We start from the raw sequence: 25,083 nt of genomic DNA, 5'->3' as shown, positions 1-25,083 counted from the left end.
TTTAAGCAAAATTGTTATGCCCTTAGTTACTTTCTCCACTTGTTTCACTGAAGTTCTGTCACTGAGATGGAATTATGAATGCCTCAATTCGTCGGCACACTGGACATATAGTGGGCACCCAATTAACTCCTGCCAGGTGAATTAATCTTGAATCCACCCAATTACAACCGTTTAAGTATCAGTCTTGAAAATCACATCAGAAATAATAAAGGAAAATGACGGAGATCCCAATAGCAGAAGCTGGTCAGGTTCATTCTTTTACATATTAATGGCTGCATCAGGTAGTGAGAAAAAAATTGAGGAAACACAGATTTGGCAAAAGATGATGTTCATACCTTATCTCGAATTATTTTAGTCAGCATTCTTGTATCCACTCCATAAATTGCGGGAACCTATAAGAAAAAATCATAGTGACAGTGAAATTGGAGGAAATTAGATACAGCATATTGTTTTCAAGTTACAAACTTAGCCTCATCTATCTTCTTGAGCAGTAAATAATTTCCCCACTTCTTCTTTTCTCTGACCCAGGGTGACTGTGTTGTCAGAACACAGTAAATTGCTGCTCCAGTTGGGCATGGGACTCTTAATACACAGGCCCTTCCTCAGAATAAAAAATGAGAAATTTTGATCATCAATCTTCTGCCACAGTTTTGGTGGCTTTAACCCAGGATGCTAAATATGTAATATATTTATATAATATATAGTATTACATATATAAAAATATATATAAAGGAGCACATGTATATTTATCTTTTGAAATACATGTGTATAGTTTGCTTACATTTTGTAAGTAAAATATATATATATAATACCCTAAAATATTAGAGTTGATGGGAATTCATAACCAATAATACCATAATTTGCATGCCTATGGTTTTTGCATGTTTTGAACCAAGTATCACTGGCATGTGATAGGCCCTCAACACACTTTCTGAAAGACCCTATTTAGTAGTCATTCTGTACTAGACTCGCCCATCAGGTCAGGCAACATCACATTTGTTTTAGTTTTTTAGACTTTGTTGGATAGAGACAGGCATAGTATAATCAAAGAACAGTGAGGTAACAATCAGGAAAATAAGTTCTAATTTCTTTATTTCCACCAGTTGTTTGAGAAATGTTTAGGCAAGCTGTTTCCTCACTGAAAATACTCATAGAGGTGATTAGTTATTATCTTAGACCTTTTTCTACTCTACATGTCTGTGATCAGGAAGGAAGATTAAAAGCACATTTTAAAAACAAACTAGCAAAGGCTTGGATGACGCTTGTACTAAAACTATTACTCCTGACATGGAGAAACTATAAAACCAAAGGTCTTAAATAACACAAAAGAATCATTAAGAATGAGGAGGGGGGGGGAGTGGAGGAAACGGAAGAGGTCTCTGGAATGACCATTACAAAAATTAGCTGTGGAGATGACAAAGACAAATTCAGAAAATGGTCAAGAAAAATAGGTATGCCTGAGGACATAATACAGATGCCTCTTCTCTATATGTCTGTTCTACTTAATATTATTGGTTTAATTCTGTAATTAATACACAGTTATTCTTAAGTGTTGAAACTTAACTGAAAAGTGATTCCTGTTAAATATAAGAGTGGGAATAAGAGAGGGAAGAGAGGTACAATTTGGGACATGCTCAAGCTGACTTGCCCCAAACAGTAGAGTTAGAAACATACCAGGGGATTCCAATTCAATCCCATCAAGGTGGCATGTACCACTGCCATCTCACTAGTCCATTTGATCAATTTCTGTTCACAATTGATCATAATGATATGACTAAGAATCAAAGGGATCACATAAACAAGACTAGTGTCTGAAAATAATAACCAATAGAACAAAAAAAGGAGAGAACAATCCAACATGGGAAGCAGGATACACAGCAGACTCATAGAATGGCAGATGTCCTAAACAGCACTCTGGCCTCAGAATCAGCCCTTAAGGCATTCAGATCTGGGTGAAAAGCCCATGAGAGTATTTCAGGCATGAAAAGCCAAGACACTCTGGCAAAAAAAAAAAATGACCTAAATGAAAGATCTGTGTGAGTGAGATCCCAGTGGAAAGAACAGGTCATCAAAGAAGGAGGTACCTTTCTCTGAAGGGAGGAGAGAACTTCCACTTTGACTATGACCTTGTCTAAATATGATAAGAGTCGGTGAACTCAAAAGGCTTCCATAGCTATGGCAACTCATGACAAGAGCCTAGGGTGATTACTGATGCCATAAACAAGAGTGTCAATTTGTTAAGTCAACAACAGGAGTCACTGCACACTTACTCCTCATGTAGGATCTCTGTCCTTAATGTGCTATACATTGTAATTTAATGCTATAACTAGTACTCAAACAGTATTTTTCACTTTGTGTTTCTATCTGGGTGCAAACTATTGAAATCTTTACTTAACATATACTAAGCTGATCTTCTGTATATAAAGAGAATTGAAAATGAATCTTGATGTGAATGGAAAGGGAGAGGGATCGGGAAAGGGGAGGGTTGCGGGTGGGAGGGAAGTTATGAGGGGGGAGCCATTGTAATCTATAAGCTGTACTTTAAAAAAAGATTTATAAATAATGGGACCTAGGAAACCAAGATCAAGACTTCTTATTCATCAGAAAGAGGCAACATCTATTAGTCCCAACAGGGAGATACTCATTGGAGAGGCAGAGATTTTTTAGAATTATATTCAGGGCAAGCAACAGTTGATCAAAAAGCAGCCACAGCAACACTGGGCATAAAGCCAAATATAGCAGGTCTGTTAATATTAAGCACTTCTAATATTCAAACAGGAAAATCCTCTTTTTGATAAGGAATTAATGTTCAAAATATAGAAAGGATAAGATAACCTTTATATAACTTTTTTACTATATATTTCAAAAGAGATTTACATAATCAAATATATAACTATATATAATATATAGTTGTGTTTTAATATAAATATATAATAATATTTAAACTGTAAAAGAGTTCATGGTAAGCTTTATACTCATAAGAATTAAAGAGAATGAAACTACTGTATTTGTGACATGCATAAAGTTGGCACCGCAGATAGTTTAAGGCAGAGCTGGTACTAGAACCCATGAAACAAGTCACATAAATAGATCCTAGCTATGAGAACCCAAGGAAGGGTGGGTAAGACTTAGGCTATTCAAAAAGAAGCAAATATCTAAAATTTTCTCTACCCCATTTCCCAAAAGAAAAATGCTACAGAGCATATGAGTGCCACCTAGTGGACAACTTAAGGACACATGGTCCTCAGCATTTAAAAGAGGGTGACTCCAGAAATTTTGGACAATATATGTCATTAGAGAATGAATGACTCTCTGAAATAGAAAGATCCTACCCTTCATGATCTTCTTCATCTCCTTGGCCCTTTGAATCCACATACACCCTCTCAACTTTCACTGACTCCCCCACCAACCATCCCAAGATGTTGCTGGAGACCCTATTGTAATTATCACCTTTTCTTCCTGTAGCCACTGCCCCAGACTCTTGGTGGCCAGCCAGTGATTGTAGTCATTGCTGTAATTCAGCACCAGCAAACCTGCAACCTAGAAAACAGGTAGTTACTTCAAATGTCCGAGCACAAAATGCTACACAACCTTTGTGATTCGTCTGAAGGGATCAGTTTGCATTTCTACAAAAGCTTTATTATATCCAAATATAGATAGATATATATGATAGATAGATAAATAGATAATAGATAAAAATAGGGGAAGCTAGGTATTGTTCATAAATTGTGACAAATATATTCATATAAGATACTAACAATAGGGGAACCAGGGTGAGGGATACATGAAACTGTTTATATTACTCTTTCATAATTATTATTTTATAAATTTAAAGCTACTCTGAAATAAAATATTTAAAATGCTGTCTTATGTACATTGATTCGAGTCTGAACATTTTGAAGATATAAAGGAAAAGAGATTATCAACAATTTTCTTTTAAAATATGAGTGTTAACTACATTGTGGGAAAGCAGGATAAATAAGCTTACTGAATCCAGAGACTAAACAAGGTCTAATTTCTTGGTACAATGTATATTTTCTCCATAGCATTTAAAAATAGCTTAAATTACAATTAATTTTAATGTACATGAAGAATTTTTAAAATAGTGAAAGATAAATGATCAGTCCAAGTCACTCAGAATAGTAAAAAAAAAAAAAAAAAAGAGCCGGTAGGTAAATTTAGGGTGCAAATTATCTGTATTTTATATGGTCACTATTACTAAGATATTATCCAAGTTTCCTTGACTAGGAAAGCTCAATATGTTAACCATTAGGCTGGCATATAAACTATCTTTTATTCATATTCTAAAGAAGATAAAATAGAAAGGCAAATAACTGATATACAGAGTTACAGAGTTAATTATCAGACTTCTTTCAAAAATTAACTCCTCCCCAATTCTAAAAGCAGAGTTGTCATTTAGACTTGGTGCTGATTTAATCAATACATTAAATCTAAAATCCCCAAGAAATGAAGTTGAAATACTATGAAGTTAAAGATTATTCTCACATGCCTAGGAATCAGGTTGGGTGCATGAATTTCATTTGTACTACAGTATTAAGGGATAAACACTTCCCATCCTTGATTCTTAACAGTAAGTCAGTACCCCCTCAAATTGATTGAGGCAGTTTAAATAGTCATTACTTATACTACCTTAATTCCATCAGACTCCAGATATTTGCTAAGTCCTAGTTCATCCAATGCAGCAGTGTCCGGGGCTCCTCCATTCCCAATAATAGGGTTGGCCATGGTGAGAATTTGTCCCTTGTAGGCAGGGTCAGTAAGAGCTTCTGGGTACCTAGGTAAACACATAAAAACATTATCAACAAAAAAAAATGTAAGTAACTACAAAACTACAATCTGCATAATGCTCTGAACAATTGAACACTTAAAAATTAGAGATAAAAGAGTTTAAAATCTCAAAATTTTAGCAAACCTAGAGAAATCTTAAAACAGAATATGGAAATTTATCCCATGATTATATGGAAAGAAACACTGCCTCTTAAGTATTAAGTAATATTTTCATATAATTTTCATGTTTCCAAGTCCTTAAAATTTTTAATTCCTTTTAAAAATCCCTTGTATCATTTTAATTTCTAAAACGTGACTGCTATATTTCAAGTTTACAGATATCTTAAAGATTCTCTATGCTACCAGTAAGTCCAAATTGATGTTTACTATTGAGAGCTATCAATGTCAGCAAGGTATTATCTGCCAAATTTTGAAAGTATTTTTAGGATACTGAATGGCATCTTGATTATGTCAGTGACAGTTGCATGGATATACATGTTAAAATTCATTGAACATTTAAAATAAGTAATTGTATATGAAAGAAAAGCTCGATAAAGCCATTTTAAAATATTTTAGTTTTAGAAAAAAGTATATAAGCTTAGGAATTAACAGCTTAGAAAAAAATCAGTCCCAAAAAATAAGGTCTGGGAGTGGATGTTTTGGCCTAGCTGTAAGGACCCCTGCATGCCAGATCAGAGGGCCTGACTCCAGCTCTTGATTCCAGCTTACTACTAAAGAAGAGTGACATGAGCTTAGGAAAAAACAACATGATCTGAAGCATTTCTGATTTCTAAATTTAAAAATTCCAAATCACCACTTTAAAGTACTAATATGGCTTTAAGGAGGAATGCAAGAAGGCTATATTTTATAGTGTGGGTAGGGAAAAATAATACATACTGCATATTCAGTACTAGTAATGTGTAGATATTTCTTATTCTTAGTAAGAAATAACATTATCCCATAAAACCAGGGACTATCTACATCTATTCCACACACTGGAGTACAAATGCAGTTGAGGGGTTCTTCCTTCCCTCTTACATTTTCACTCTCTGAAGACTGAGTTAATCCAAATAATTTTTATGGATTACTCCTGAAAGTGAATTTAGGCATTAAGGGGACAGAATCGATAACCTCGAAACTAATGAAGTTCAGCTTATGCAGTAATCAACATAAATTCTTCAGCTACATCCAGACTAACTCCTACTGGAACTAACTTTGTTAACAGAATACTGAACCTTTCAGTTCTGCCTCCCTGGGTAACTCAAGTGGTATGGTATGCATCCACAGCCTCCATCAGCTAATTTCTCAAATGCCTCTCACCTGTCAGGAACTAATAAATTTTTAACCAAGGCTTACACACAATATACTCATATATGCATTTCTTGAAGATGAAAAACAAAATAAATCCCTTAATTATCAACCACCTTACTGAGTGAGCCATGCAATGAATGAAAGCTGCGTTTCTCAATGGGAAAATAGGGTCTGAGGACTAATCTTATAAGTGAATGCCTTTTTCTACTTCAAAAAATCTTTAATTAATTTGATTTTACCTCCCTCTCTTTTCTTTCCATAAAAGAACTGGCCGTTCCTTTTAAACATATGCTTACAATATTCGGCAGTAAATGAATAAATACAGCTTGTCCTAGAGAACTGCAGTGTTGGAAGCAAATTAATCCATCAGGTCCTGTTTGACTTTTGTGATGTGACAAGATTTATTACCCGTAATCCATCACAGAGAAGAAAACTCTAGTGCCCTCCATCATTCTGATCTATATTAAACAGTTGTTTGTTGGCAGGTATATTAACACAGCCAGTAATTAGTGCTGTCGAAAAGCTTAAATAATTGCCTGGTGAGGCAAAACTTTGCAAACAGGTTTCATACACTGTAATTTAATGTTCTCACCAGTGTAACTATTTTAAAAGCCATCTAATATTCTTCATTTCACACAGAGAGGCAAAAGTTTAGAGGAAAATGTACATTAATAATATAATGGCAGTTTGGTCAATCAACTTTTTCATCATTATTTAGCCCAATGTCCACTTGTTTTTATGACACTAACTTGAATTTACCTAAAGATTATTTAAATTTTTCATTGAAGTTTAGTCAATTGGCTCTCTAAAGGAAACCTTTTGAAATAATTTTGTCATTTTTAAGAGTCACGTTTTTTAAAAATCCCTGTCTATAAATTACTATATAATCTAGACTCCTCACTTTTTTAATATGGGTAAATTAGGAATCAGAAAGATGAGGTAGTGTTCTGAATATTATATAATCAGTTATCATTAGAACTGAGACAAGAATTTCAGCCTCCTAGTACTCAAGTGACCAAACATTTCTTGAGTAGATAAGACCAGTCAAATGATTTCTATGGCAACTCTTCTTTCTTTATTACCAGATCTTAAATATTAAGTTGGGTAACAAATGATAATTATTGAAAGTATTCAATCCATGAACTGCTCTCTCATTGATTTTTAGGGAAACAAACGTATCTGTTATTTCACCATTCACATTGGAGTGTAAAAGTATATAGTCCCATGGACTTTCTTATCTCTCAATGGTATTTCATATTAGATTACATAGTTGATTCTTTACTAGCACAATATCACTAGATTATGTTAACTATCCTTTTTGTTCCAATTTTCACCTTAATCAGATCCATACCACCCCTTGAAGAAACCACTGCATAATTTCATATAATCAGTGTCTTCACAAATCATGTTGTGTACATACAGCATAAGTTATATAGTTAATTTGGCTCCTTTTTCCAGATGACTACCAGAGTGTCCACATTCTCTTTCATTTAAAGTAGAAAGAAGTCCATGCCAATATGCCTTTTCAGCAAAGGATGCAGTAGACCATGCCTAAGATATGGTGCAACTTCAGGACAATGCTTAGTCTTATTTTGATGCAATAATTTCAACTTCCCGCCATGAGTAAAATCATCCAATATTCCTCTACACAGAGGAGGAATAAAGCATTGCAATAGAAGCATACTTACCCTCCCAGGCCAGTGTTAAAAACCACTTCACCAGCAACAGAGGATGGATGGCCGAAGGAGTAACCTTTCATCTTTGTTCCATCTTCCAAGACAATGTGTGCTGTCTGTGCCTAGAGAAACAGTTGCAGGAATCTTAGCAGTATACAAAATACACACACACACACACTCTAAAGACAAAATACACAAGCACATTAAGTAAATACACAGAATAGTTAATGCGAGCATACTTCCCAGATTTGGAGTTGTCCTGTTACTTGTCCCATTTCTCCAGATACATGGCTCTTGTCACTGGAAGGTATTTCATTTATTCCCTTCAAAAGGGGACTGAAGCATGCTGATATGTTGCCTATTCTAATACTACTTGTTGTTGACAAGCCAGAAATACTTCAATTTAGCAGAAATGCTATGTGTCTATCTTATCTCCCTTAATGTTCCCCTAGCTTTGCTTAAGTATAGCTTTAAGGGAAGTTTATGAGTTCACAAAAACATTGTGAGTTGTATCACATAGCTCAACATCGCTCTCAGGTTTAGAGCTAGTAGGAATCTTCATGATTATCTATCAAATTGAGTTCCACAGGGCTCCCGTGTTTGATGGAGTTTCCTTAAGGCTGCAGTCTATGCAGCTTTACGACTGTGAAGAAGCTGAAACTTTATCACTCTATTAATACTGATACAAAAGCAAGCACTGTGGGCTGCTCAAAAAAACTATATAATATTTTGCTTTTTATTGCAGCTAATTATATCCATGTCTGGATCCCTCTTTAGACTGCTGGCATTCTGAATTTGGTTATTCTACTATATAAACCTTTGAACTAACTTCTGTAAAATCCCTGGTTAAGATGAAAGACAATTAGAGAAACTTATTCAGGAAGCAGACATCATCCATTCATAAAGACTCCAAATTCTGTTGTTGAAACAATGCAAATTTAATTCCCAATTTCCGTAAAACTCAGAGGAAAAAAAGCATGTTAAACTACAACTTGAGAGGCAAAATCTCTCTCTCAAGTTAGGAAAAATTAATTGGAACATGGTTTTAAAAATAAACTATTAAGAAAAGTGTCTTTGAAAAGGTATATACTGGAGGTTGAAGGATTAGATATCTGAAATTTTCTGGGGTCAGGTAGATGGATGATGAAACGAATTTGGCTGTGAGTTGAGCTTATGGAAATAAGGGAAAACATTGTGCAACTCTTTCTGAAAGGTTTAAGTGCAGTCATTAAAGACAGAAATGTACAAATTTTCTGCTCTCTCTCCACTAGAGTTTTAGGAGTCATATAATTAGTTCATATCTTGTTCACCTCTGCTCCTACCCTCCCACCACGCCTCACACATACACTTAGAGGTCTCAGCTTCCACAAGCAACAGGAGCTCAACACATGACTTCTGGACTTTTGCCTCTATACTCCTCTAGCCTTATAACATGCACTCAGCTTTTCCATCATTAAAAAGGGAAAAGCCTTTAAAATAAAGTAAAATAAAATATTTAAAATTAAAACCTTCTAAAATAATTTTTCAAAAATAAGATGCCTCTTTTAGATCCAAAGTACTCAAGTCTGTTGACATTAGAATGTTTATTCTTCAAGGTAAAAATCCCATTTGGATTATCTTTAAACCAATATATTACTTTTTAAAATCTTGCTTATGTGTGAGAATGCATATACATTAGTTCATATTTACATATAAAATAATTTTTGTGTTCTCTATTAAAATTGATAGGATATGTTTGCGATCTTCATTTCTACAGATAATCTTAGTAATTAGTTTATCAGAGGTAAAACACATGGATTTCAAATTTATGTTTCTGAGAATGATTAAACAGAATGCCATACTGTGTATTTAATATATGTTTGCATGTGAGAGAATGAGTGTGTATGTATGTCCAGCGACAGGTTTAACTAAAGAATTTTGTTCTTTAATTGGCTTCTCAAAATATCTTCGCAGTAAAGTTTTCACCATAGCCTTGGAACCAATGTTTGCGGTCTCAAGCTTGACATTTAATAGTTGTAGTTGTCTTCACAGCCACTAAACTAAAAAAGATTTCAGAATTACCCAGTACTAAGGTGACCTCGATAATTAGTTAATTACGAAGAATGATGACATGACTTCTCTGACAAAGATCAGATTAACACACAAGTCTGAATTCTGCTTGTGTATCCAGAAAATCAGCTTTGAATGTCACTTTTAATTACATGCTATTCTTATTCTATATTTTGTTTTAATTTGCTGATTATTTTATCTAATTATAATTCAAGACAGAAATTGGTAACTTTAGGAAATAAGAATGATAGTGTTCAATGTATTTCAGAAGATTATTATATGGTATTCCAATGACTCTGTGTTGGGTCCCCACAGGGGCAGGTTCTTTGGGACAACTCCACAGTGCAGGCTCTTTGGGATAACTCCACAGGCAACTGTGACATGTTTCACTAGGAGATGCATTTTGGTTCAAGTCATGGAAATCCTGTATAAAAATTTTTTTTTTTCCTATGGGCAATGTTACTGTTCTTGAGGACATTATCTGAAACTGGGATGCCTTTACAAAAAATGGAAGGAAGGAAGGATATGTTTTAGTAAAAAAAGAAAATATGCAGCTTTGCTAAAAAAAATTACTTAGTTCACAAAACTTGAGGGTGAACTACAAATTTCAGTTGTTTTCCACTTACCAGTTTATCTCTCCTACTCTGAGTCATGCCTCCTAAAATATGTGTTTATGTTTTCATTTTGATTTCTTCTATCCTCTAGCTTAAGCATCTACCTCAAATCCTCTTATCTCTGTTAGACACTATCTAATCATTTTAAAGAAAGGTAAAAATTAACATTAACAAATCCAACTCTTATTAACCTGTTCCTACAATCCTATTTAATGTTTTTCATCCTGTCTCCACAGAAATGGTTTTCCACATTGTTTTCTGTCTTGTAAAGATATATTTGAGGAGACATTTACTGTTGTCTGAACTAGTTCCTGAGATTGTATTCAACCTTTTTGCTCCTTTAATTATATTTTTGTCCCTTTTGGCAGTTTTTGTAGGTCTTCCAGTCTGCTTTCTCACTACACATTATATCGTTACAAGGCGTCTGTTTATTGACTATAGTACCCTTTATATTCCTCTTAACTACACTGGCCTCCAGTGAATTTAAAATGATGAGGGCCAGTTGCCTTATCCATTAATTGATTGAAAAGGGGTGCTCTGAACAAAGAGATATTATTTGGAATCTCTGCTGCTAGCTAACAGTTCCCCAAATGCTATGTCATTCCAATGAGTCCAAAAGAAATCACCTTGTTACCATTGAAAGATGTTTTAGTAATCTCAGTCCTAGTGGAGAGTGGTCCATAATACAGGAATTAGATTATAACATTAAATTATAATTTAGCTGTCTACAAATGCCGGAGCACTTTGGTAGTTTGAAAGGTGAAAATGCAAAGGAAATCTTAATGAAGAGAAATACATACACTTGCAGAATGTCAGAGAAAATCATCAAAAATTTATTCTACAAAATAAAGGAGCTTACCATGACATGGTCCCTATGTGTTTTATAAACATGTACATGCCAAAAGGCCATTTAGACATTCAACTCGCAAAGACCACTGAGCACCCACCAGGCTCTGGAGATACATGAAAGAAGCTCCCCTGTGCTTATCATATCATGGTCATACCCATGATATGACCTGGAAGATCCCTCAAGTCAAAATTAGTTTCTTTTATGTTACCATTGCATAGGTGTAGACTGTTTGTGTTTTAATTGCTTAAGGATTTTATACTCTACTAGATTGTAACTTTTGGCACAGAAATTCTAATGCCTAATTCATCAATGTATCCCCACGGAAATAGCCCACAGTTGTTCACACAGTAATGTGGTCACTACATAATTGGTGAATGCATAGACATTCAGGCCACTGTGTGATGTTAGCACGTCACAATGCTGACACCACAGTGTTTCAAAATGATTATTTGATATCCACCAATTTCTTGTTATTTCTACAAATTTTCACCTTCTCCTCTTGAAAGTAAGGATAGTTATTCTACACAGGTATGATTAATATTAAAGAATAAGAGAAGAAAGTAGAAAATGAGTTGAGGCTGAGGAGGAACTAGCACCCAATAAATACCCAAAGTCTTTCTATATCAGCCAGGTGTTGTATTGGCAACCCCTACCAAAGGGACCAGAATTATTTCTAAATTTCATTCTTTAAATTTCCTCATGAATTTTTTCAATAATTCATATTAATAATTATCTATGTTATTTAGAAAGGTAATCTGTCATTGAGGAAGATGAAGCACTCAGTATATATAACTGAGTGCTCTCTTTTCTTCCTTTATTTTTCATCTAAAATTCTTTCCAAATTTTACCTACATCAACATTAAATTTGTTTTAAGTAGTTGGAGTGGTCCTATACACAGAATGTGATATTCTACACCAAATTTCCAAATATTTTATAAATAATAGTTTATTTTTGCTCCCCTCCCACCAAAAACTGAGGCTGTTGTATTTTTATTTCTGTTGTTCAGATTTATGTGTAAGGCTAATATATCCATGGCACTAAAAAAATAACTAATTTTGAAAATAGTAACAAAATATAATGTATATTCAACATTTATCTATCCGGTATTCATATGTTAAGGCACCTTTTTAAAGAAAATATCTGGAATAATATTTACATTTGAAAAAAATTAAAACATTAAAATTTCTTAAAGAAATTCTTGTAGGAGCTAACTAAATTGTCATTATTCTATTTCCACTCTTTGACATTACTTTAATGAGAATCTGCTATTATCAAGGTCCATTATAGTGTATATGCAGTTGCATAAATAAATAGAGTATTTCTTTTTGAATAATTAATTTCTCCTCTTTTGGGGAAACATTCTATTTCATATAGAGTTGTGAAGCTATGTCAGAAAAATAGGATTAAATAGGATTTGGCAACTCATTGTCATTGAGAATCCCACCCCCCTCCCCTCCCTATTTCCCTATCTCCCTGTTATCCCTGTCTCATAATAGTTAACAGGAATGTGCTTGGCACTGCCTCTATAGCTGTTAGCAGGTTTTCTCATCTAAACCTCACAAAAGACAATGAGATAGGTAATATCAAGATCTCTGTTTTGCATTTGAGCTAACTGTGCCTTAGCAAAGCAAAGATCTTTCCACTACTAATTGAAAGAACTGCTATTTCTTAACCAAAGTTTATGATTTATTACTCCTTTGTTTTTCTTTTTCTAAGCTTCTATATCTACTTTGCAATTTTTAAGTGAATCTAGAAAGCAATTCTATCACAAACTCTACTTAAATTTCTTTATAAGGACTTTAATTTAGGGATAGTCATTTGGTACAGCAGTTAGTACACCATTTGAGACACTCATCATAAGTGCCTGTGTTCACAACTCAGCTACTCCAATTCCAATCCAGCTTCCTGCTCTGTATACCCTGGAAAGCAGCAGGTAATGGCCCATATATCTGGGTCCCTACCACCCACACGGGAGACCCAGGTTGAGTTCTAGACCTGACCTCAGCCTAGCTGAACCCTTGCTAATGCAAGCATTTGAGAAGTGAACCAGCAGAGGGAAGGTTTTCTCTCTCTCTCTCCTTTCTCTCTCTCTCTATGTCCCTTTAAAATAAAGTGAAAATAAATAAAACTTTAATTTAAAATTATCATGGACAAGCACAAGAGGCTCAAGTTAACCAAGAATTACCTATCTATAAATTGTCAGAATTAAAGCCACTGCCTGCAGTGCTGGCATCACATATGGGCACCGGTTCAGGTCTTGGCTGCTCCACTTCCAATCCAGCTCTCTGCTATGGCCTGGGAAAACAGTAGAAGATGGCCCAAGTCCTTGGGCCCCAGCACCCATGTGGGAGACCCAAAAGAAGCTCCTGGCTCCTGGCTCCTGGCTAGATCAGCACAGCTCTGGTTGTTGCAGCCAACTGTGGAGTAAACCATGGGATAGAAAACCTCTCTCCCTCTCTCTCTCTGCCTCTCCTTCTTTCTCCATAATTCTTTCAAGTAAATAAATAAATCTTTTTAAAAATAAAAAAGTTAAATTATGCACTCTGCCTTACAATCTGAGGGAAACAGCAAAACTATTAACACCAACTCAAGGCCCTGAGTTTTCAAGTTAGAACTATAGACTATAGACACAGTGGTTGACAAGAAGATCCACATTTCAGCCCATTTCAGCCACCTTCTGGGAAGGATTTACTGCTCTATTGGGAGGAGTGATTCAGCTGATCATTTCTTGCTGTCAGTTTCTTCAAGGTCTTATCTCAGCAGCAAAGAGTTGCCAGGCAGCGACAAGAAGACCCAGGCCCAGTGCAGGGCATCTTGGGGACAGGAGCATCCTATCATGCTGCCCGATACAGTCTTTGTCCCCTCAGAGTTTCTTGTGTTGGGATCTTAGTCTTGCTTGTGAGAAATTAGGAGCTGGGACCTATGAGAGGTGGAGTCCATTGGGAGGTACTTAGGTCAATTGGAATTTTGTCCTCAGAAGGGATTGTGAGGCCTCAATTTCACTCTGGCTTTCTGTTTTGCAATATTGTCTCTCCCTTTCACATGCTCCAGCCATGATGCAATCTGCCATGATGTGACACAGCAAAGAGGGCTCTCAGCAGAGCAGGGCCAATGCTAGTACCATGCCCTTGACCCATATGAACTGTGAGATAGATAAACTTATTTTATTTATAAACTTAACCTACCTCAGGTATTTCACATATGATAGAAAAACAAACTAATATATCAAGGTTTTGTCAACCTGCACCACAATTTATGTCTGTACCCAGACCTACTTCCTGGAGCGTCTCTTTACAAAATGTGATCCCTAATGAACAGCAGGCTCCCTTCACACCATCTCAGCCTCTATTTCCAGAGAACTCAATTCATGATAGGTGCTTCAACCGAATCATCAGTCAAAGTTAATGTTATTCTCAAATTATCCAGTGTTCAAGAGGGGAGCCCACATGTGAACATTCAGTGTATTTGGGCCACTAAACACAAGTTCAGGATGAAACTGTCTACCATAAAATTCACTCACACATACACACACAGATTTCTATACTTTCTAAAAATCTCACAATTTGACTTTAAACCAGTGTTTAAATTCTATTTGTGATTATTAATATTATCTCCAACTCTTTAGCACCATATCTGTCTTCATCCATCTGTGTAATTATATTTGCAAAACATACAAACAAGCTACAAAAAAAGAGTAGTCCAAGGATTGTTGTCAACATGGAAACCAAGGAAAGTGCATTAAAGCTAGTGTACACTCACAGTTTGACTTCGTTTAGCCTGGTAGTTAATCAAGTTACAAAATAAAGAAACAAAAATTATGCTTTCTTGTTTCCTTATATAATTTTTAATTTTTAATAACTTATTTGAGAGGCAAAGCAAATGAGACACTCAGACAGAGCTCCCATCTGCTGGGGAACTCTCCATATGCCTGCAGTGGTTTGGGCTGGGCTGGGCCGGAGTAGAAAACAGGAGCCAGAAACTCAATCCAGGTCTCCCACGTGACTGCCAGGAATACAATATCTTGAGGCATCACCATTGCCTCCCAGGGTTCACAGTGGCAGAAAGCTGGACTCGAGAGCCAGAGCAGAGAATCACATAAAAGCCTACAGTCTGGAATGCAGGTGTCAACCATAAGACTGAATGCCTCCACCACTTTATGTAAATTTAGAAGTTGAAGATTGAAATTAAAAGGCTCCATGCCCTAATAACACCAGATGTTACTTTCATCTGCAAATTTATAGGAAAAACACCCATAGGATTGTATTTTTTCAACACAAAATATTTAAATGAACTAAAACTGAATTTCCTATGTATATGCAATTACTTCATTTTTAATACCTTGCTTTATAATTTTATTTAATACTCTTTTCTACCAAGTAAGCTGAGTTACATAAATATCTATGGGACCCTCTCATTCCTGTATCACTTTTATTTATTTATTTATTTAAAATGTATTTATTTATATGAAACTCAGAGTTACACAGAAAGAGAGTTCTCTTCTCAGATGACTGCCGAAGCCAGGGCCGAAGCTCCTGGGCCGAAGCCAGGAGCCCGGAGCTTCTTCTGGGTCTCCCATATGGGTGGCAGGAACTCAAGCACTTGGGCCATCTTCCACTGCTTTCTCAATCACATTAATAGGGAGCTGGATCAGAAGTAGAGCATCCAGGATTCGAACCAGTGCCCATATGGGATATTGGCATCATAGGTGGTGGCTTTACCCATTATGCCACAACACTGCACTCTTGTATCACTTCTAGCATTGATATTCTAGGGACCAATGTTACGGCTTGCAACAGACATCCCATATGACTCCCAGTTCAAGTCCCAGATGCTGAGCTTCTAATCCAACTGTGTACTAACGCACCAGGGAAAGAAGATGAGTATTGACCAAGTACTTGGGTCCTTGTCACCATGTGGGAGACCCAGATGGAGTTCCTGCCTCCTGGCTACTGCCTGGGCCAGCCCTAGCTATTGCAACCATTTAGGGAATGAACCAGTGGATAAGATCTCTCTCTCTCTCTCTATCTATCTCTCTTTCTTTCTCTCTCCATTCTTTGATCTGTCTCTCTGTAACTCTGCCTTTCAAATAAATAAATACATATTTAAAAAAATAAAATAATAAAATTGGTATTCTATACTAACTTTAATGGTGCATTTTCTAATATTTATAAAACCTTGGGTTCTTTCACAAATTATAAATAATTTTTGGTGGAAATATATTTTTGTGTGAGAGACTTTCATACAAGTAGAAATCCCAATAAATTCTCTTTGTTTATTGGTTTGTATGCTGTAGACATTGGTGTTGTTTTAATATATCATAAATTATTTTATGTTTTACAAAATGTGGTACTGCAGGCAATTATGACATTTCTCTCAAACACCTCATCTCCTTATGACTTTTAATTTTTCCTCAAAATTAAAATTCATTGTAAATCTACACTAGATTTGCATTTCCTTGTAAGATGATTGATTAGCTTTATGAAACACAAATAAATGACCAGAATTTTACACATTAAAGTTATGCACCAAAACTCTCAGTCTGAGATCAAATATAAATGGGTAGATATTTCAAAGAATTTTTTAGGATAAGAATAATGCAACAACTATTAGTGGGAGTCACACAGCTAAATTCTCTTTCAAAAAGTATTGAAAATATGTCCCTGATGCTATGCCAAATTGAATTAAAGAACTTAGTCTTAGAAAGCAAAGTTAAAACATAATTTATAATATAACTCATAAGAGTTTTTTAAACAACCCTTGTTTATGACTAGGGTTTTCTTTGAACTCAGTATTATGTTACTAAAAAAACACATGCTCATTGTTCAACCATTACTCCACATACCAGCATCATTCTGAATGAACTTAAAAAAATAGGTCCTTTACTTTCACCCAATTTTTCATTGGATCTTTTCCTTAAGACACTGGAAAGAAGTCAAAATGGGAAGTTTCTTGCAGTCTAAGATTGCATTAGACTTTTATGTATTTGAAATTCACAGAACAATATGAGAAAGAGACAAATAAAAAACTGAAAATAGCATGTATTGTTCTGAACACATGATAATATTTTGGTTGAAAAGATGTGTCAATTGTAAACAGCATTGTCCTAAAAATTCTATTATGGAACTGTTATTGGTCATTTAAAGCAGGAATACTTAGTGATACTTTGATTTAAACAGCTGTTCGCAAATATAGCCAAAAAAAGAAAATTGAAATGAAAAATTGAATTTAATGTTGCATTGAGATAAAGTTCAATATATAATGGGCTCTTTAGTAAGCAATAAAACTACAGCAAAAGAAATAATTTAGAACACTCCGAAGCCAGGTTAGATAACTATGGCTTCAAATATATAAATTCAGTAACAACATGTCAAATTAAAAAGATCTAGCTTGTATTGGCGGCCTAATTAAGATTCTAACCAGATTTCCTGGTGTATATTTCACTTTACGCACTAAAACAGACATCCATGTGTCTTTTTTTTTCTTTTCTTTTCTTTTTTTTTTTTTTTTCTTTTTTTTGACAGGCAGAGTGGACAGTGAAAGAGAGAGAGACAGAGAGAAAGGTCTTCCTTTGCCGTTGATTCACTCTCCAATGGCCGCCACGACAGGCGCGCTGCGGCCGGCGCACTGCGCTGGTCCCAAGCCAGGAGCCAGGTGCTTCTCCTGGTCTCCCATGGGGTGCAGAGCCCAAGCACTTGGGCCATCCTCCACTGCACTCTCGGGCCACAGCAGAGAGCTGGCCTGGAAGAGGGGCAACCGGGACAGAATCCGGTGCCCCGAGCAGGACGAGAACCCAGTGTGCTGGCGCCACAGGTGGAGGATTAGCCTATTGAGCCACGGCACTGGCCCCATGTGTCTTCATGTTAATTACTGCACGTACACATCTGTGAAATGGGAAGCATAGTACTATTTCTTCTCCTGGACGTGCGAGCAAACCAATAAATTGTTCTGGATGAAAAGCTTTAAGTTAATTCAGCAAACAGTTCTATATAACATTGAATATAAGGCATCACAGAAATTATAATCCCTTTTAGCTAGAAGTGGAAATTATAATGATTTACTCTGGAACTATGACTGCATTGCTCTCGAGTTATTTAGCTATGTAAATTATTTGCATATCAGCAAAAGTAAAGGCCTCTTGTCTTTATTTCCATTTTCACCAAAGCTGAAAGCTATATAACATATTTTTGATTTCTGGCTTACCTAATGATTCTTAGCTATTAGTTCATCTCAGTACTCATTCTATTAATTAAATCTGGGAGCTGGTGCTGTGGCCTAGCAGGTAAAGCTGTCCTCTGCAATGGCAGCATCCCACGTGGGCACCAGTTTGTGTCCCAGCTGCTCCACTTCAGATCCAGCTTCCTGCTGATGGCCTGAGAAAAGCAGCAGAAGAAGGCCCAAGTTCTTTGGGCCCTGCACCCATGTGGGAAACCTGGAAGAACCTCCTGGCTCCTGGCTTCAGCCTGGCCCAGCCCTGGCTGTTTTGGCCATCCGGGAATGAGCCAGGGATGGATGGAAGATCTTTGTCTCCTTCTGTTACTGTAACTCTGACATTTAAATAAATAAATCTTAAAAAAACAAGAAAGATAACTGAACTAAGCTTTGAAAGACAGGGAGCTTAAAACTAGAATTTATTTCAGATAACTATTGTGTAGATAATATAGTAAAATGATGGAATCATTAAGTGTTCTTTTTTGGTAAGTGAGATATTGAACAATTTATATCTTTAAAATATTTAATAGGACTCCTCTGCATTTACAATGCCTAACACTTCAGGATTTGAAAGTACTGTAACAGCACCAATCAATAAGCCTTACAACATCCTAAGTTAAAAACTTTACAAAACCCTAAGCCATCTGGTTTTAGCTAAACATAAGCCAATGTTAGGGGTAAAAAACACATTTAATTTATTTGAATTTTTCTGTGGTTTGGACATTTACCAAAAAAAAATTCATTAAGTTTCATTCTAGTTATATTTCTCATGATAAAACAGTATTTATAAAACTTCAATTATAAAATATGCTCATAAAGTATAGGTTTATTTTTGGATACTTACTGAGCATTTGCTATATGGAAAATTATTCTGAATACAGGAAGGATCTACAATGCTCTAAGCTCTAACTTCTACCTTATGGTAGTAAATTATTATGTTCTTAATTTAGTTCTAGATCGTAAAAGAAAGTTATTCAATAAAATTCTATAATGATGCAACAATCTTCTTGATTCATTTTGGGAACTTTACATTAGCCAATATTTTCCCTATGAAGTTTAAGGGAACAATATGTGACATTTACTACGTTGAAAACATGACAGCCTTGAAAATATTTTTATGATTTAAAATTGTTTAGACCACATGAAAAAATCAAGTACAACCTATAGATCTTTATGGCTGAGAAGTCCAATACAGAGTTTGACCCTGGGCCGTGCAGCTTTCTTCATGCCTCAATCATTGCAAAGACCCTGGGAAATACTCATCATATCAAGGCAAGTCAATCTTGTGTCACAAACTCCTCTAAAGCACACTGAAGTGTGCTCTAGCATGATTATTGCATAAGAGACATCAAAAACTCTCCACTATATCCCTCAGCCACTGGAACAGGTTGGAAATATGAAGAATTGAGGAATGGTCTCCATTTCCATAACCATAGGACCTAATTTTACATGCAGATACTCAGTAAGTCTGATGGTATTAGGCAAGTTGGGATTTGAGGGAAAAGGTAAGGAAAGCATAAGTCAAGACTAGTGCTTGTGTTTTAGGCATATAATTCTTAGCTTCTGAGCTAGGACTGGGAATAGGGTGGGGCAGGTGAGGTGCCTTAGGCATAACATTGAAGGAAGTCTTCTTTAATTTTACATATAAGGTGCCTCACTCACGTTGCCATAGCTAGTTTAGGCAGTAAGACCAATAGGGTTTTTTTTTAAAGTTTTATGCCAAGAAGCTCAAAATATCAAGACACTGTTGATGACAAACAACTGAGTCTATAGTATAGAATGAAGAAGATAGAAAATATGAAACAAACAAAAAATATTCAAAAGAGAGGCTACTTTGCAATTAAAGAAATAATATACACCAAAATTATGTGAAGTGGTCCATCATCCAAACCAATTGTGCAGTAACTGATTTGGCACTGGAACATAATTTATCATTTCAAAAATTTGGATTTCCGCCAGCACCATGGTTCAACAGGCTAATCCTCCGCCTAGCGGCACCGGCACACTGGGTTCTAGTCCCGGTCGGGGCACCAGATTCTGTCCCGGTTGCCCCTCTTCCAAGCCAGCTCTCTGCTATGGCCCAGGAGTGCAGTGGAGGATGGCCCAAGTGCTTGGGCTCTGCACCTCATGGGAGACCAGGAGAAGCACCTGGCTCCTGGCTTGGGATCAGCATGGTGCGCCGGCCGTAGCGCGCCGGCCGTGGCAGCCATTGGAGGGTGAACCAACAGCAAATGAAGACCTTTCTCTCTGTCTCTCTCTCTCACTGTCCACTCTGCCTTTCAAATTAAAATTTAAAAAAAAATTTTGGATTTCCATTATGCAATCCAGTCCTAAATGTATCTATATGCAGTTAAAGTCTAATAAAATAGACTACCTACCCACCTACTTGAAATATGTATAAAAACGTTTCAATATAATAATGAATTCTACTTTCTGTGAGTGTTTTTAAAGCTACTACAATATAACTAAATTATTCTAATCGTAGGAGTTTTTGTAGTTGCCAATTTCTAATCAAATGACAATAGCTCCTCAAGACTGAGCTAAATAGATACTTCCATGTTGGGAACAGAATACAAAATCTTGTAAAATGAAAGCCTTTCAAAGGGGATAATGACTCCTGAGGCTAAATTATATCTGAAGTATCAGAGAGGACACTTGGACTGTTAGGTTCCTGGCTTAATTGTAACACAGGTCACCTTTTTTTTTTTTTAATGAATGGATTAATGTTAGAAGCAGTACTTATTGAACCATTTTGTATTCAGAGGGAACTTAACCTTTTCAGTTTAATACCTTTGATTTCCAAATTCATTTGCAAGTAAAAATGAAACTATTTAGTTCTGGTGACTTTCCAAGAGGTGTGAACTCAGAATTTTTAAATCTGAGTTTCCTAAAGTCAGAGACAATCCATTTACTATTGACTTATTTCTTGTTATTTTTCTTCCTATATACTCCCATTATAGAAGTTTGGCATTTGTTAAATAAAAGATGAATAGATGAATGAGTGGAAGAACTATGATATTATGACATACATCCTGCCTTTTAAAATTGAATTCACCATAGTTGAAAAAAAAAGATTATTTGCCTCATCATCTTTGAGTATGATTCATTATAAGAAATATCTTCTTAGAAATAGGTTTAATATTAGAACAAAGGTTAAAGAGTTTGTCATTCTAAATATTTGAAAATTCTTGCCAAGTATTTTGTCATAATAATTTGTAGTCCATGAAATACATTAGGATACTCTGATCTGATCCTCTGCTAAGCCCTTCTAGTAACATGTATAGAATAGAACTTTTTTGGCAAATTTTTGCTTTAAAGTGCTTTATAAGTTTTTTCACATTGAAAACAAAACATTGTTACGACCAAACAAATATTTTAAGAAATCAAGAACTTTTCAACACTACACATGAAAAACTTTAATTCAGAGAATATGTAGTGTGACCAAGGTCAAAATTGTAATAAATGCATAATGGGGTTAAAATACAGATCTTTTTCTTCCCCATCCAGAGTATTTTTTACTATATTGTTGCAACTGGATGAGTATAACAATGAGCACTGAACAATTCAATATTAGTAGAAAAAGATTATAGTCTCTAAAACATTCATATTTTATGGTTGTTGATCATTTATATCATTGATATCAACTTCTTTTGAAAAACAGAGCACTTTGAAATTCTTTCCTTTTTCCCATAAGTGAAATATAATGGCATCTATTAGCCAGGCACACTCTAAAAATTAGCCACAAACAAACAGACAAGGAAAGAACACATAAAAATACAGTGTGTCACCTCTGTCATCTGACCCACCCTCTGCCCTCTCTGTTATCACCTAAGGGAGAGGAAAAGTGACCTCCAAAGCCATTAAAAAAGCAACCCAGTTTACAGGGCAATGCTAACAGATGTGTTGCAGCCTGTCTTTCACAATCCATTCACTATCTACAACTACCTGCAATGTTACTAACCTTTCATGACTTTTTTCACTTCCCTTCACTTACCATTATGCAACGCTACCAAAAAGATTTTAACTCTCTTTAAAAAATGAGGTCCACTTAAATAAATTGAGGTAAATCTTTCTAAGAGAGTTGAGCTTTCCAAGTGAAGACCAGAAAAAAAAGTAGGTAGAAGAATATTTTTAAAATGAGTGAATAATTGCACAAATTGTCTTGGATTACTGTATGGAATTTAATTCATGATTGTGAAGTTCAAAAACTTCTATTTTTCATGCCTGGGCATTCCTCCAAAACTCTGGCCAGTAATGATTGAGTGTGAGTAATGGCTTTTAGACTGTGAAATGATGGCTTATTCCTCATAGAGCTTTGTCATTCTTAGCTGTGCACTGTGGCAGACCTTTGAAACAGATCTGCCACCATGAGCTAGAACTGTTTTCACAGTAGTCCGTGCACATAATTAGAACTTTTTGTTCTGGTTGTGGTTGTTGTTGTATGGAGCACTTACTGTGATCCTGAGAAATTGGCATCCAATCTCAGTCACTTCTAAACCCTTTTAAGTAGTCATTCAGTGTCCATTTGTGGTGTTTGGTGGAAACACATCTGTCTTTACTCACCTACTTCTATGAGAAGCAAAGGATTTTCCAAGTGACTGAAACCGGACATTTTGGAGACTATGTATAATCACAGGTGATACTATTTTTCATTGCTATTTATTGTCTCTGAGATGAAATAAGATTACGTAAAAGACTATGCCTGGGACATTAATAATACTAAACTGAATCCAAATATTGTTTCTCATAGTTTATATCTAGTTACTCTGTCTTTGATAATAGATTAGAATATGAATATTCTTCCTTTCATCTCTCTTGCAATTTAACTGATTGCAAAACAAATGTTTTTCCCCTGGTTTTATTCATTTAAACTGGTAACTTCTTATACTACTGTGGAAGGCTGAAAATGTTAATTTGCCACCAAGGCTACCATATGTATTCTCCTTTCTCCTGAAATCTGTAACTATTTTCTCTCATTTACTTTCCCTCTCCTTCACCTTCTCCCTCTCTTTCCCTTCCCTTTTACTTCTATTCCTTTCCCACTCCTGTCCCAAAGGCCAGAAGACTTATGGCATGGCTTCACCCTGCAGGTGTCAGGAAACAACTCCCTGAACCCTGATTTAAGCCTCCTATGTAATAGAACCTATGGATGCATCTGAAAGACGTTTTAGCCAACCCAGTAAACATCCCAAGTATAAGATAAACACCCAAAACCTTGAGAACCTATTTTTACATCAACAGATAATTTTCCCTACTTGCTGTTTTGCTCTTACCATTAAAGAAATATTGTATTTAAAGCTACTATGACTACTTAAACTTTATGTTCACTCAAGAGAATTTTTTTTGGCCAAATTCCCATGGAGTAATTTGAGACTTCTCTGATAATAAATGTCTTCATATAGTTATAAGAAGGGGCAGAGTTTCCTACGGCAGTTTCATAATCCAGTGGGGAGGGGGCGAAGGCCATGAATATTCATTTCCTGGACTTGTGCCCTCGGTTATAGATACACTTGGAAGCATAGAATTATCCACTGCAATTTGTCTCAATGCCTTAATCTGCAATGTGAAAATAACAAATGTGGACTTCTAGAAAAAGGGCTGGGAAGGAAAAGTTAAAAGGTAGTATCTACATGATGACCTACAAATACATAAAAATTATGTTGTCATTTTCCTTCTAAATTTTTAAACAGTATTTCAGAGAGCCATTAGAGAATATGGGCTAAACACCTTATACTGTACAATGGCTCTTGCACAAAAAAGCAACTCCATTTATTGAGTCCAAACTATGAGCAATAGTGTCTAGGCACTTATAGAGCTCTTATAGCTTTCTGCAAAGTTTGCTTTCTAAGCAGCATACTTATATTATACATGTTCACTGGAATTGTGAACATTCTTTATGTTGGGCAAAATTTACTGTAATTTTTCTCAGAGGGGATAAGAATGAGCATTTATGAAATTAGTAGTTTCTATAGAAAAGCAAGGATTAATAAATTGACATTCAGAACTACATATTTTGCACTGCAAAAGACATCTTTGCTTCACTGCTAAACTGTACCCCACACGACTTTATCAGCAACAATGAATAAATGTATTACCTTGACAGAAAGGAGCCTGATGCCGGGTCTTGAAAATTTCCATTGCTGCTGTGAAGTCGCATTGGAAAAGCCAAAACTACTCTTCAGTGTCTTCACCACTTTGCAAGCTGTCAAAATCCTCGTCATTTTGAAGATGATTTGTGACTAAAATTAAATGAAGTACATATATTGTATGAGATTGTTTGAATTAATGTGAGAACAAGGTAGGGATGCAGTGCAGTCAGTGTTTAAACCAGACCACACAGTGATCTCTGATTTCCATTCATTCTGCCATTAAATGTCTTCAGCCACAGCTCCTCCTTCTCTTAACCCCTCCTCCCAAGGTGATGTCCAGATACGTTCTATGGACATGTAATACAAATTGCAACACATCAAGTACTACTTTCTCTTGCTGAAATAATGCTAATGTTGTCAAAAATCAGTCAGCATCAAGGAATTGCTAATGTAGCTGAATAGCATGGCCCAGACACAATGGAAAACTTTAGGAATA

General features: G+C 35.7%; 1 protein-coding gene across 1 annotated transcript in view; it reads right to left on the bottom strand.

The window, feature by feature from the left end:
- CPS1 (carbamoyl-phosphate synthase 1) overlaps nucleotides 1-24,851 on the bottom strand; it is a 138,499-nt gene extending 113,648 nt beyond the window's left edge. The window contains exons 1-5 of the mRNA XM_062191022.1: nucleotides 24,594-24,851; nucleotides 7,788-7,897; nucleotides 4,651-4,795; nucleotides 3,451-3,540; nucleotides 336-392 (exon numbers count right to left, since the gene is read on the bottom strand). Of these exons, the coding sequence (XP_062047006.1) occupies nucleotides 336-392; nucleotides 3,451-3,540; nucleotides 4,651-4,795; nucleotides 7,788-7,897; nucleotides 24,594-24,719 (528 nt within the window). The 5' untranslated portion in view covers nucleotides 24,720-24,851. The remainder of the gene's footprint in view (nucleotides 1-335; nucleotides 393-3,450; nucleotides 3,541-4,650; nucleotides 4,796-7,787; nucleotides 7,898-24,593) is intronic.
- Nucleotides 24,852-25,083: the final 232 nt, after the last annotated feature.

Source organism: Lepus europaeus, chromosome 1 (assembly GCF_033115175.1).
Source record: "Lepus europaeus isolate LE1 chromosome 1, mLepTim1.pri, whole genome shotgun sequence".
In the NCBI taxonomy this organism is placed as follows: domain Eukaryota; kingdom Metazoa; phylum Chordata; class Mammalia; order Lagomorpha; family Leporidae; genus Lepus; species Lepus europaeus.
This window is presented reverse-complemented; position numbering and strand designations above follow the sequence as displayed.